This window comes from Protopterus annectens, chromosome 2.part1 (genome assembly GCF_019279795.1).
Source record: "Protopterus annectens isolate FY-2018-M chromosome 2.part1, PAN1.0, whole genome shotgun sequence".
Lineage (NCBI taxonomy): Eukaryota > Metazoa > Chordata > Ceratodontiformes > Protopteridae > Protopterus > Protopterus annectens.
Window position 1 is genome coordinate 1,568,051,295 of NC_056729.1, and position 14,454 is coordinate 1,568,065,748.

General features: G+C 40.7%; 1 protein-coding gene across 1 annotated transcript in view; it reads left to right on the plus strand.

Annotated features, from left to right (window-relative positions):
• The first annotated feature begins 245 nt into the window (after positions 1-245).
• The window catches only part of RNF207 (ring finger protein 207), a 1,144,530-nt gene continuing 1,130,321 nt past the window's right edge, over positions 246-14,454 (plus strand). The window contains exon 1 of the mRNA XM_044063578.1: positions 246-313. Coding sequence (XP_043919513.1) covers positions 246-313 — 68 coding nt within the window. The remainder of the gene's footprint in view (positions 314-14,454) is intronic.

Sequence of the window (14,454 nt, forward strand, 5' to 3'; positions counted from 1 at the left end):
TCAAGATTAAGTAACTGTCTTCTCACCACCATTAAACAATCAGTTTGAGTGTTTCATGATTCAAAAGGTCAGGCAGAGCTCACCAAAGAGTCTATAACCGACAGTATAGAGATAGGGCTGCCAAACTGTCTGAATAACTGAGTGTCTTGAGACCATTGATTTTTTTAGTTAGGAATCTCTGAGGTCTCTCAAACTGAGCAACCTGTTTAGACAAATATATGCCAAAAGTGGCATTAAATTCAGTAATGGTTTCAAGGAACCAAAGGGAAGAAACAAGAGCAGATGACACAACACTGATGGCTTCAGATTCACGGTTTGTATTCTTGCCACAACTGTGAAAACTTAGGTTGCAATTAACAAGATAAGAACATTAAAGAAATAGCATCCCTGCTACAATTGTGAAAATATAAACTAGAAGAGGATAATCATTTTAAAACATTGTATGTGCCAATTCCTTCTTGTTGTGGGACATGCCACTGGCTGGATACAATACTTTGGTCGGCTGGATTGTGGCTAACAGGTCACTATTGGACACTCCTGATTTAAGGCCAACAAAAAGAGGTAAATCCAAACATTTCATTTGGTGTCATATACCGTGACGCACTTCCTAAGAATTTCAGCTGCTCTCATCTTCTAGGAGTATGACAACAATTCCTTTGTAGATTCGTGCTGTCCCTTTGCCTCATCACCTCATCAGCACATATTCAAAATTATGCACCTTTATCCTCATGAATCTTCAAATTCTGTTTCTTACACATCTTATATGCAGCCATACAAACATTATATTATGCTGCTGTCTGTGCAATAAAGATACAGATATATGTGAATATATGTAAAATAATCGCTCACACTGGACCACCTTTCAATGAAAAAATGATTAGCATGCAAATTGCAAACACTGCAACATCTGTGCTCTGAACAGAAAAAATAGAGAATAAAACTCCAAAATAACTGTATTATTGCAGGGACCAAACTCCTTACAGCTCTTGTGGGGGGGGGGGGGCTGCACCCATGACACCCTCTACTACTTGACTATACCAATTCAAAACTGCTTAATAGCAAAGATGGTATATTTCCCATCATCGCTATTACAACAGTAACACACCGGCATCTGCAACCAGCTGATCAGTTGAACAAACAGTCCTCAACTATTTCACTTGAACTGATATCTAACTATCTATCTACAGTGGATATAAAAGTTTACACACCCCTGTTAAAATGCCAGGTTTTTATGATATAAAAAAATTAGACCACAATAAATCATTTCAAAATTTTTCCCACCTTTAATGTGACGTATAACCTGTACGATTCAATTGAAAAACAAACAAATCTATTAGGGGAAAAATATAAAAAAATAAAAAACGTACAATACGCTAGTTGCATAAGTGTGCACACCCTTAAACTAATACTTTGTTGTGTGTGTGCACACCCTTAAACTAATACTTTGTTGAAGCACCTTTTGATTTAATTACAGCCAAGTGCAGTGGAACAATGACCTCCTTGACTTAAATGCCATGCCCTTACTTATAAGTTGTGCAATGTAGAATGAAGCCAAAGGTAATCTCCACAAAAAGTTTATTCAAACACACGACATAAATTTCTCCAAGTCCTTCTCTCAAACACACAACATAAATTTCTCCAAATCCTTCTCTCAAGCGCTTTCGCTCAGTGCAATACTGAGCTTTATCAAGATAAAAATGCAGGGCAGAACAACCTTATTTGTGAGTCTCTTAATGAGATCTTGTGCTTCGTTAATTAAAACCAATCAAGTTACAATTAAAATTAATTGGTGACCAATTTAAAATTAAAGAGCAAGATGTTGTATGAAATTGTTGGAGAAATTTATGACGTGTGTTTGAATGAACTTTTTGTGGAGATTACCTTTGGCTTCATCACTGTTTCTTGCTGCTCTTCGCTGCCTTGAATTATACTTTTCACTTGGTCTTGGTTTCAAGCTTTTTGCTGTGTTCATGGTTCCGCAATGTAGAATGATTATCACATCACAGTAGACAAGTGGCAGTCAAAGGTCAAGTTACTATCAACATGTGCTACCAGATCTCTGTCCATCAGGTCTACTTTTACAGGTTTTATTGTCATAGGTTCATAGGTTCATACTAGGCTATCTGCCCTAGGGCATTTATAAGCCTAGCCAGAGTGTGTGTGGCTTTTGCCGCCCCTTGGAATGAGAATACTGTGCCCATTTAGGGTTTAGTTTACTGTGCCTCTGTCTAGTAGTGACACAGAGATGACCCCCGGGGTAAACCTACGATCTCCCATCCATTCGTCAAGATTTCTCTTGAAGAGAGTCAGTGAGGGGCTCTGCTTAATATGGACTGGGATTCTGTTCCCGAGTGTAGGGAGCCTCTGGGTTATGAATCTGTCCCTCCAGCACGTCCTATTTATTTCTGTGTTGAGGTTCAAATCTCTCGCTCTCGTGGCTCTGGTGGATTTGGATTTTCTGAGGTGGAACATGTTCATTAATTCCAGATTGGACATGGCCTTGTATGTCAGGCATAGATTGCCTCTGAGTAGGCGGTATGCGACTAAATAGAGCTGGAGTTTCTTTAGCCGGGCAGCATATGACATATGTTTGAGACCCTTGATCCTCTTGGTGAGGTACTTTTGGGGTCTTTCTAACTGCTGCAGGTGTCGGGTAAGGTACATCCCAAATGGGGCATTGTACTCAATTATGGGCCTGATAAGGGAAGAGTATAGGGGCACAATGACCTCTCTTGATCTAGATGTGAATCCTTTCATGATAAGGTGGGAATATAGAAGGTCTTCCTAACCACCTTGGCAATGTGAGTGTCAAATGAGAGGTTACTGTCAACTTGGGTTCCTAGGTCCCTGATTACTTCTTCCGTACTTAATGGATTACCACCTATGTGGTAATTTGTGGGTACTTTGTTTTTCCCAAAGGGTATGACTATACATTTTTTGGCGTTCAGTTTAAGACCATGGCTCTGGCACCAGTTATCCATTTCTATGAGGCCTTTCTGAAGGATGCTTGTGTCCGCTGGAGTATCAATTATGGCACCCAGTTTGCAGTCATCTGTGAACTTTGTCAGCCACAATCCTCCTATGTTTGCTTGCACCTCGGAAAAATAAATGCCGAACAAGAGAGGTCCCAGAACCGAGCCCTGTGGGACACCGCTTGTGACTGGCTTAGAGTCTGACATGGCTCCAGCAATTCTGACCTTGTGGGTTCTGCCCTTGAGCCAGTTTGCAACCCATCTTATGACATATGGGTTTACATTTAAGCTGGTGAGCTTGTCAGTAGTGGTGGTGCAGTTGTTAGCATTGTTGCCTTACAGCAAGAAGTTCTCTGGTTTGATTCTTGGCTGGAGTGCCTTCTGTGTGGAGTCTGCATGTCCTCCCTGCCGTTGAGTGACTTTTAAAGACATGCAGTTAGGTGCATGTGTGTGCATGTGTGTGTCTGTGTGTGTATGTCTGTGTGTGTGTGAAGGTTGGGTGCCATGCTAGCAACTCGACACCGTAAAACCCCTACTGCCAATCAATCTGCGGACTGGTGATCCGCTGTAGCAATCCCTAATGGGAGAAGCCGAAAGACATTCCTGTTAACAATGTCTCAGTTTCCAGGGACAGTGGTCCTTTCAAAGGATACTATAGTAAGCTCTCAGTTAACCGACATCCATGGGGATTGGTAGATGCCGGATAACTGTAGTTTCTAGTTGTATGAGAGTTACTATTAAAAATAGGCCTGACTAATACTGTACCCTATGCTACACCATACCACACCATAAACACTATTTAGACTTGATTTTAATATTGAAATACGGTAATTAAAAACCTGGCTTGGGGGGGGGGGGGCAGAAAGTGCAACACATGAAAATGTAATTGAATTGTTCATAATGTGCTGTATTTCTTTCATTTGTTTTTTTCTGGTTGCTTGAGAGTGCCAGTTGCTTGAGTTCTGGTTAACTGAGAGTTTACTGTATTATGCATTTTTTCACATTGAGTTTTAATTCTTGTCTCTGGCATCAGTTGTTTGTCTGTGATAGGCCCACTTTAAGGGTGTCTGTGTCTTTGGTGATTCAGTGACCACACCTAGTTTACAGTCATTTGCAGATTTGGTCAGTCAGAAGTACTTGATATTTGCCTTCTCTTCAGAAATGTAGATGTCAAAAAGGAGAGGTCCCCACATCTATTCCTATGGGACTCCATTAGTAACTGTCCTCTTTGTGGAGGTGGATTCCCCTATCCTAACTTCTTGTGTCCCATCAGTGAGCCATCTGGCTATCCATCGGGTGACATATGGGTTTATGCCTATTTTTTTATAAGTTATCTAAAATGCTGGAGTGAAGTATTGTGTGAAATACCTTAACCAGGTCAAGGTAGGCAGTCTGAACTGTTTTGACCTTGACCATTGATTTATTGACCTTCTTGAAAAAGTCCACCAGGTTAAATAAGCATGACGTGCCTCAATGATAAAATCAAACTGGGTAGGGTCCAATGCCTCACCGTTTCTTATGCCATTGTTTATTAGATCCATGATAATTTTTTTCCATGGCCTTACATATAAGCCTAGTTAGACTTATGGGTTAGTAGTTCCCCTGGTATGTGTAAGGACCCCCCACCATGTGTAGATAACGGATAACGGATAACCATTGCTGTCCTCCATTCTTTAGGCATAAAACCTTGCCTGGAGGCTATGGTTAAACAGAGATTCTAGTGGAACCGAGAAGTCATATTTCATGGTATTTAGGAGGCATACTGGGATATTATGAGGGCACAATGAAGCAGTGTTCTTGGCATTAGAGCGTGCAGTGATGACCTTCTCCCTCATGAGGGTTGGTGGAGTAATGGTGGAGGGTATTTCTTGGGGAGTGACTGAGGGTGATAGAGGGTTAAAACTGGAGCTAAATTTATCAGCCAGCAGATTTGCTATATCCTTTGGCTCTGTATAGGTGGCTGCATTCACATTTAGTTTGGCAAATTGTTGGGTGATGCCTTTAAGGTTGTGGAAATAACTGAAGAAAGCTTATGGCTGTCCTTAGCTATGCAGGCTATTTCTAATCTCAAATTTTGCTGTGGGGGACTTGAGCAGTCCTCTATGTTGCTTATTTGGGTTGCTTATTTGGATTGATGAGGGAGTTTTTACCTTGCTGGACAGTGACTTCCTGTTTTGGACATGATTGCTTTCTTTTGTTATATAATCTATTTATAATGGGATTACACTATGGTGGTTTGTTTTTGGCAGTTGTCCTATGTTTATATTGTGTAATTACAGCTGACTCAATGCAGCTATTTTCATGATTGTACAGGGTTTCTATGAACAATTCCACATACGCAGCTATGTTCTCAGGCTTTTACGAAAGCTTGGAATTTTGCTAGACTGTCAGTTAGTAGGAGGTAGTTAGCCTTAAAATAGTTTTTAAATGTTCCAAGGATAGCTGGGGCCCTGGACTTAATATTTATTTCAAAGGAGACAGCTTTGTGTCTGACCTGACCAATGAGGACTTTATATTAGGGGGAGTATCTCATTCCCACATGTTTGTGAGGACCAGGCTAAGAATATTTGCAGCTCTGGTGGGCATACAGACTAGATTTTCAAGGGCATTTTGGAAAAGTCCAGAAAAACCTGGGGCTGTATGGTTGGGTGTGATTCCCAATAATGTTGGGGCAGTTAAAGCCACCCATGAATATTGTGTGGGGTTGAATGGGGGAACGTCTCTAGTACATTCAAGTATGGGCTTCTTGGGTCATTGAGGGGGACCTGTACCTTGCAAGAACATGGTATGGAACTTATATTAAGGTAGACATGGAGAAGCTCAAGTGTGCCACACTGTTTGACTAACCTTAAGGTGTATTCGTGTTTGATATAAACCTACCTGTGCAGCAGATGGTCTAAATATGTGGAGGGCATTATAGCCTTGCACTACTGGGAATCCATCTGTGGCTCTAAACTATGTTTCAGAAACTGAACAGACATCTACATTCTCCAGGGGGAGGACTGTCCATAGAGATTTGTGCGATATAACAGAAGTAAGCAGGATATATTACTGTGCAGCTAAATTAGTAACTGATAAAGTTCTACCACAAGAACACAGGCTAGTGAAGCAGAGAAAGGGGAGAAATCGAATACTATCATGGAAGTATCGAATAGAGAAAACTATAAAGCAACTAAGTTAAGCAGGGTCACTATTAGAAGAGTATAGAAGAGGGAATAGATCAACAAAAATACTCAGTAAGATAGATGTGATAAAAGCAATGTGTGATATTAGAACAGATCAGAATCTATCATGCACTATTGCAAATAATAAACTAAAAATCTCAACACAAGCGGAAAAAATTAGAAGATACATAGACAAATATAAAGGAAAAGTCCAAAATAAGCAATTTATTGATGACCCAAAAAAATGTTTATAGAGAATTGGGAAATAAGGTGAAAGGAATTAAAATACCACCAAAAATAGAAGAAATAGATACATTTTGGAGAAGTATCTATGAAGATCCCGTGGAACATAACAAACATGCTAATTGGATAGAAGAAGTAAAAGAAAGAATAAGAAGTTTAAAGGTACAGAATATGAAATGGGATGAAGTAACAGCCAAAGAGATTGAAACAAAGTTAAGAAAACAACAAAGTGCAAAGACTTCTCATCTTCTCTTTGTCGATGATTTGAAACTGTATAGCTCATCAGATGAGGAACTGAAAGCACAACTGCAAGTTGTCAAAACTTTTTCAGATGATATAAGAATGTCATTTTGTCTTGATAAATGTGCAAAAGCAACCATTAAAGCAAGAAAACTGCATCACCAAGAAAACTTCAGTTTGGGACAAGAATGTTATATAAAAGAATGAGCAAGAGGCAGTGTATAAATATTTGGGAATAGCTGAAGGATCAACAATAAAGCATGAACAAACGAGAATAAAACTTATTAAGGAGTGCTTTAGAAGATATAAATTAATCCTGAAAACAGCATTGACATCTAGGAACAAAATCTAACCTATAAATCAATTTGCTCTTCCTGTCCTGACTTACAGTTTTGGAGTGACTGACTGACCCCAAAGCTTGTTGAATATATTAGATAGGAAAACAAGAAGGATGCTTCATGCTCACCAAGTCATTTATAAAAATCAGTGCATACCAAGATTATATATTCCCCGTTCTGAAGGAGGAATGGGCCTCCTTGAAATTGATTACATATATATCTCTGCAATCATGGGAATGCACAGATATCTGCTGACCTCACAAGATCCAAATGTAGTGAAAGTTTTGAAAAATGAGGAGAATAATTCTAAGATGATTTCCCTACTTAGGCTAGCAGAAGCATATCGGTGTCAAGCAGGAATGAAAAAAAAAATCAAACCAGAAGTAGATAAAAATCAGGCAGCAACTGAATCTGCCAAAAAACAAAAGAAAGAATTTAAGGTGAAGGACGAGATGAGAAGGCAAGAAATGTGGAAAAAGCATAAATATAGTTGCAATTATAGAAAACTTCTGGAAGAACCTCATGTTGATCAGGAATGAACACAGGAATGGTTAAGGAGTGGCAAATTTAAACCAAGAGATGAAAAGTTAATATTGGTGGCCCAAGATAGTGGGTTACGTACGTGTTGGGTTTACAAAGTCCATTGAACATGTGGGAGAAACAGAAATGTAGGTTTTGCAAAACAGAATTGGAAACAGTTGCACACCTCATTGCTGGTTGTGACATACTAATGGCAGAAGGACTGTATACTGAAAGGCATAATAATGTGGCGAAACTGCTGCACTGGGGATTGTGCAAACATTATGGTACTGAAGTGGCTGAAAAACAGTGGAAACATGAGCCATAAAGCATCATAGAAAATGATGAAGTCTACATCACATAGGATTATCCATTCCCAACAGTTCAAAGGATAGAGGCTAGAAAACCAGATTTAGTGGTCCACGAAAAGAAGACAAAAGTAGCACTGATCATTGAAATCACCACACCCAGTGACTACAGTGTCCTGCGCACACAGAGAGACACAAAGTCGTAAAATTTGCAAGCAGAAATGAGAGCAATGTGGAAGAAAAATACCCAGATAGTTCCAATAGTAGCAGGAGCAATGGGTCTTATAAAAAAGAGTCTACAATCCTATTAAGATATACTACCAATACATGTAACTCTATGCAAATTACAGAAGGAGTCATTACTGGGCACATTGCGGGTGCTGCAAAGAGCACTTCTGGCTGACATCAAAGAGTGAAACAATACTAATTCCATGAACTTTAATCGTACTTTAACTTAGGAATGGGGTTCATTCCCATCATGGTATTAGAAACCCAAAAGATCTGGAGAAATTAAAAAAGAGGAGAGCTTACAGGGACTGAAGTTTTTTGTTTAGAGTCTTGGCTTTGAGCAGAAGCTATTCTGAGTGAGTTTAGCTATGTCTGCAAGTTTATCAGGTTAGTACTGCCTAAAGAAGGCACTATGAGGATGGACAATGTTTAACCAATATTCAAAAACCTAGGGAGGACAGGTGCAGACCAGCCCTGGCAAAGCAGTGTTATCAGTCTACCATATTTTCTCAGGCAGACAAATATTGTATGTCCTTGATGTGACACCAAAAACTATGCCAGTATTTAAAGTCTATTATCATCTACTGGTACTGTGGCATCATCCTTGGTGAAGGTAGAATGCTTTTCAATGCTACTCTCATACCAGCCTGGGGCACATAGCCTGAGAGTTCTGTCATGTCTCTCTTCATAGAATCCAGGGAGGTTCATCTCAGGTCATTTGCACCCACATGGGCTATGACAGAGTCATATTGGTACATGTGGTACTCTGACTTGAGTGCATCCATGATCTCGCAGATCCTAGCCTTGACAGGCAGTTGACTGTTAATCTCTCTCTCTCTTGCCCAGCCTGGTGAGTGGGATATCTAACAGAGTCTCCTATAACTAAAATATTTTGTTGTGTGGTAGTTTGCCTCATTAGCTTAGAGGGTGAGAAACCTTGTGATGATGCTGCATGTGTCTTGGTGCTTGTTATGTAAGCAAAGTGCTCTAGAGGTTGCTGAAGACAGTAGAGTAGCTAGGGCAGAGCAAGAGGGGCAACTACCCTGGGTGCAAAGTGTTGAGGGTTGCAATCAGCTGATCCCGATCTTTTTTTTAGTGCAATACTGGCTTTTAAAAGCCAGTATTGCATTTGCGGTCAAATCTCAGAGCTGTAGCACTACATGTGTGGTCCAAACTGTAGCAATTGCTTACTGCATTGTAGCAAGCAGTTTGCTACAGATCAAAAGAAAAGAAAGATTTTTTTAACTAAAACCGGAGCACTGTAGCAGTCCATGCAGGCAGGGTATAAACTGTAGCAACTGTTCGCTACATTTGTAGCAGACAGTTTGCTACAGTTTAAAAAGGAGAAATTGTTTTCTATTTTGAAACTAAAGCATGAGCTTTGTAGTGCTCCATGTGGACAAGGTATGTTGGAGGAGGATGGAGGGCCATGACACAAAAATGTGAGCTGAATGGCTGAAGTGGGGGGGGTGTTGTTGTGCATCTGGCCACCTGGTTGGTGTGCCTATAGAAGGAATAAGGAATGTATTTTTTTTTATCTTGAATACAGGAGCAGGGTGGCATAGATCTAACTGTGTTTTTTTGTTGCCTTTCATAGTACTGGCCCACAGCACTGGTTAAAGCAGCTACCCTTCTTGATGAGGATACTTCTTTTGTGTGTGACATCTTGAAGGCCTTTGGGATTTTGCAAGATAAATTTAAGAGCCTCAGCATATATGGGTCTACTTGTCTGTTCCTTACTATGTGTATTTTGTAGAGTGTGTGTGTGTGTGTGTGTGTGTGTGTGTGTGTGTGTGTGTGTGTGTGTGTGTGTGTGTGTGTGTGTGTGTGCGTGCGTGCGTGCGTGCGTGTGCGTGTGTGCGTGTGTGTGTGTGTGTGTGTGTGTGTGTGTGTGTGTGCGTGCGTGCGTGCATGCGTGCGTGCATGCGCGTGTGTGCGTGTGTGCGTGTGTGCGTGTGTGCGTGTGTGCGTGTGTGTGTGTGTGTGTGTGTGTGTGTGTGTGTCACTGACAACCTTTTTGGTGTTGCTTGTGTTGCTAAGTGACTGCCTTGCCACCACTGACATTGTGCATCTACCTCTCTCACATACTGTATCAGTTTGCTTTAGAATGAAGTGCTTATCAGTAAGTATGAAACAATTGCTAAATTGACTAAGGATGCCAAAATGCACCAGGTAGAGACAGTAGGAAAAAGCACACCCATGGTTATAGATCCTTAATTCATGCTTTTCTGCTAGCATGAATTAAGGTGTTAATAGCTGGCTACTAGGTTGCTACTTGTACTTGCAGGGCTGTTCTCCTCAACAAGAAAGCCAGATGCTCTTTGATCCTTACTTCATGCTTTTCTGCTAGCATGAATTAAGGTGTTAATAGCTGGCTACTACTACTTGTACTTGCAGAGCTGTTCTCCTCAACAAGAAAGCCAGATGTTCTTTGAATCTTACTTCATGCTTTTCTGCTAGCATGAATTAAGGTGTTAATAGCTGGCTACTAGGTTGTTACTTGTACTTGCAGGGCTTTTCTCCTCAACAAGAAAGCCAGATGCTCTTTGAGCAACTAGGTATTGGAAAGAGTACTCAGGAGTCTACTATAGTGAAAATTATAATGCAAAGTACTTGGGACTATACAGGACAGTGTGAGGTGCCACTGCACAATGAGTAGTGATGTGCAAACATGACAACTTTACAGCAGCACACAAAACTGCTAAAGTAAACAAAATGTCCTTCTGGCCAATCACCAAATCACACTGAAGGCTGGCCAAGGTGATTCTAAGGTCTAAGACAGATCAGACTACCTATCAATGGCTCCCAATGCACTGGGATGCAGACCTAATTCCTCTTAATGCACAGTCCATTTAGCAGGGCCAAAAGTTTAGGAATGCAAAATTATGTACCAGGAACATACACAAAGTAGTCAGTTCCACAGTACCACTGTCAAGAAGGCTTCTCAAGAGTGCGGATCTCAGCAATCAGCAAACAGTGTAGGACAACTTAGGAAACCTTGTAAACTGCAATAGCCCTGCTACATTCGCCCTCGCTACACTCGGGCTCTCTTCACTCCCCTCCCTGCCCCCAATTCCATCCCGCCCCAGTACCTCTAAATTAAAAGTACTATAGCCACTCCCCCACTTTCTAGATTCTACCTGCTTTCATCTGGGATAATTCCTCCCATCCCCATTCTTCTACCTACATTTTAATAGCACCTATTAGCTTTCATTTGGCATTCTCCCATCCCCCTTCCCGTACCTTTACCTCACCACTCTATCTTCTGGTGTTGCATCACCAGGTAAAACAGTTCCTTAACTCACTAGCTGAATCACAAATAATGATATACTCCTCTTTACTACCCCTCTTATTCGCACCATACCTCCTTACCTTGTATGAAAACCAGTTTTTCACGGGATTTCAGGTCCTGAAAGGCCATACTATCACCCCAGCTGTAAATCCTCCCACCTTCAACCATACTTACAGTACCAGGTCCTATCCAACATCTTGTTCAGTCTATCAACATCTCAACCCCAAGCACATTAGCTTTAGATCCAAACACTACCACAAACTAATAAACAAATTCCTGAAGTTCATCACCAAGTATAGACTTAACCTAATACTTCATGGTGATATTCACCCCAACCCTGGCCCACCCACTTCAGATACACATACCCCCTCTACTTGCAATCTAAGCTACAAACCTACAATTAATAGGTGAACTAACTCTCTCCAAGCCTGTCATCTCAATATTAGAAGCATTAATAACAAGGTATATGAATTGCATGCACTTCTGTATGACCACTCCTCTGAGATTCTCTGTTTATCTGAAACCTGGTTAAAACCTAACACTACAGACAATGAACTTTTACCACCTGGGTACAACATACACAGGCTGGATCGTGCTTCTAGGAAGGGGGGGGGGGGTAGCTGTACTCTATAAATCTGAGTTGAATGTCACCATAGATGTAATACAACCACCTCAGATTAATGGCTCAAAGATTCTTGCCACCAAATTGCAACTTAATAAAAATAAATGCATTAATATCATCTGTATGTACATTCCCCCAGGTAACAATATATCTACACATGAAGATATCCTGCACTGGCTATCATGTCACTACCCCCAAGAAACCCTACTACTTGGAGACTTTAACATAGACTGGGGCACCTGTTCCTCAGAATCTCCAACTACCCATATTAACCTACATGCATTTACAGAAATCATATCCACCCCTACCAGGATAGGTAAACCCAACCAAAAAGAAAGCATACTTGACTGGGTACTCATAAATAGTCACCCCCAACTGTACACCTCTGGTACCCTCCCTGATGGCCTAAGCGATCACCTTCTCACATATGTAATTAAGCACAAAGCCATTAATTCCCAACAACCCTTACTCAGAAAGGTTAGAAACAATAAAAACTTTGACCCTGCTGAATTCCAACAAGAACTAAACTCATGTAATCGGTCAATTCTAAAACACCTCCCCTTAGAGGAAGCAGTAGCATACTTTAACAACAAATTCCTTGAGATCCTTGATTTGCACGCACCTGTTCGTTCAAAGAGAACAAAGGCAAAAACGGCGCCATGGCTTTCTAAATATTCTAAACTCAAAATTACCCTTAGAAACAAAGCATGGGCTTTATGGCGTTCTTCTAAAGACCCCCAAGATCACATTAAATACAGGCAACCCAGGAACAAAACTAAATAATCCATTTTACAAGACAAAAACAATACTACTGTAATTTACAGACAGTAAATCAAAATAACCCTCAGAAGTTTTGGGCAGGTTTAAATAATCTACTACATCCTGGACAAACTTCAACCCCAATCCCTGCTGCTACTATTGATAAAACCCCTGGAGAGGTTTCTGACAGTTTTAACCGATTCTTTACTGAGACAATTTAAGCCCTAGCTAGCCAACTACCTCCTAGCTCCCCTGGTCTTAAATGTACCACCCCTAGAAACCTACTCATGTTCAGCTTCCAACCAGTCACCACTTCACTTATCCATACCTTGATCAAAAAATTAAAACCCACTACACTTTCTGCTGATCAACTGCCTGCCGAGTACCTACAAAAATCAGCTGATGCTATTGCTTACCCCGTCTTAATACTAATCAATCGAACCATACTAGAAGCTAAAATTCCCACCATCTGGAAAATATCCTATGTAATTCCACTTCACAAAGGAGACAGCTCTACTGAATTTTCCAATTATAGGCCAATAGCTATACTCTCTCCACTTGCAAAGATTATGGAAAAATGTATGCATCGACAACTCATGCACCACCTAATCCAGAATCACCTTATGGCAGACACTCACTATGGCTTCCGTCCTCATCACAGCACTACTTCAGCCCTCCTAGCCTTTATATATCCTCAGCCCTCTTCTTGGATCTTTCCAAGGCATTCGATATGGTTGATCACCAACTTTTAATCCACACCCTGCAAACATTCTGTCTAGATACTAGAGCCCTTCAGTGGTTTCAATCCTACATGAATGGTCGATAGCGGGCTGTCCTCTGGCAGAACAAACTCTCTAATCTTCTACCTAACACCCTTGGAGTACCACAAGGCTCTATACTAGGGCCCTTGCTGTTCTCTATCTTCATTAACGACCTTTATACTGTCATCCCAAAAGTCAGCTGTATCCAATAAGCTGATGACTCTACTCTGATTTGCTCGGCCACATCTCCAATAGAGTTATGGTCAGCTACACAGACCACCTTTAATACAATAGAAAACTGGCTTTCTGAACGTCGTCTAATCCTAAATCCCCAAAAAACTAAAATGCTGTTATTTTCACCAACACGTAGGTCTACCACTTTCACCTTTACCATAAATTCAAATGATGGCACAATAATCTCGCCTGACCCCTCTACAAAACTATTAGGTGTCATCATAGATAATAATCTGAAATCCAACCTGCATGTTAACCAAACTATCAAAACCATCAATAAAAAACTAGGGTCACTTTACAGAATAAAAGCCTTCCGAACTCCTTCAGCTAAAATTGCCATAGCTCACTCTCACCTTCTTTCAACCCTTCTGTATGCATACCCTCTACTCTTGAATTTAAACAAGACTATCCTTAACAAACTCTCAATTTGCTGCAACCACATTGCCAGGTTTGACACTGGGCTGCCTTTTAGGACACATCATTGCATCAATCTAAATCAGCTTGGGTGGCTTGAACTACCCAGCCTAATCCAGTATAACCAACTGATTATGGCCTATAAAATCCTCTATAATCCGGGCAATACTCCTGCAGTTAAAAATATTATCACCCCCTATAACAATCCTAGACTGCTTCGATCCTCTAACAAACTACTAATTCAGACTAGCAAAATTAATAACACAGCTGGTGACTCTCTCTTTGCAAACTCTGTAAGTAGACCCTGGAACTCTCTTCCAGCTGATATTACCTTACTTTCTACCTTAGGTCAATTTAAAA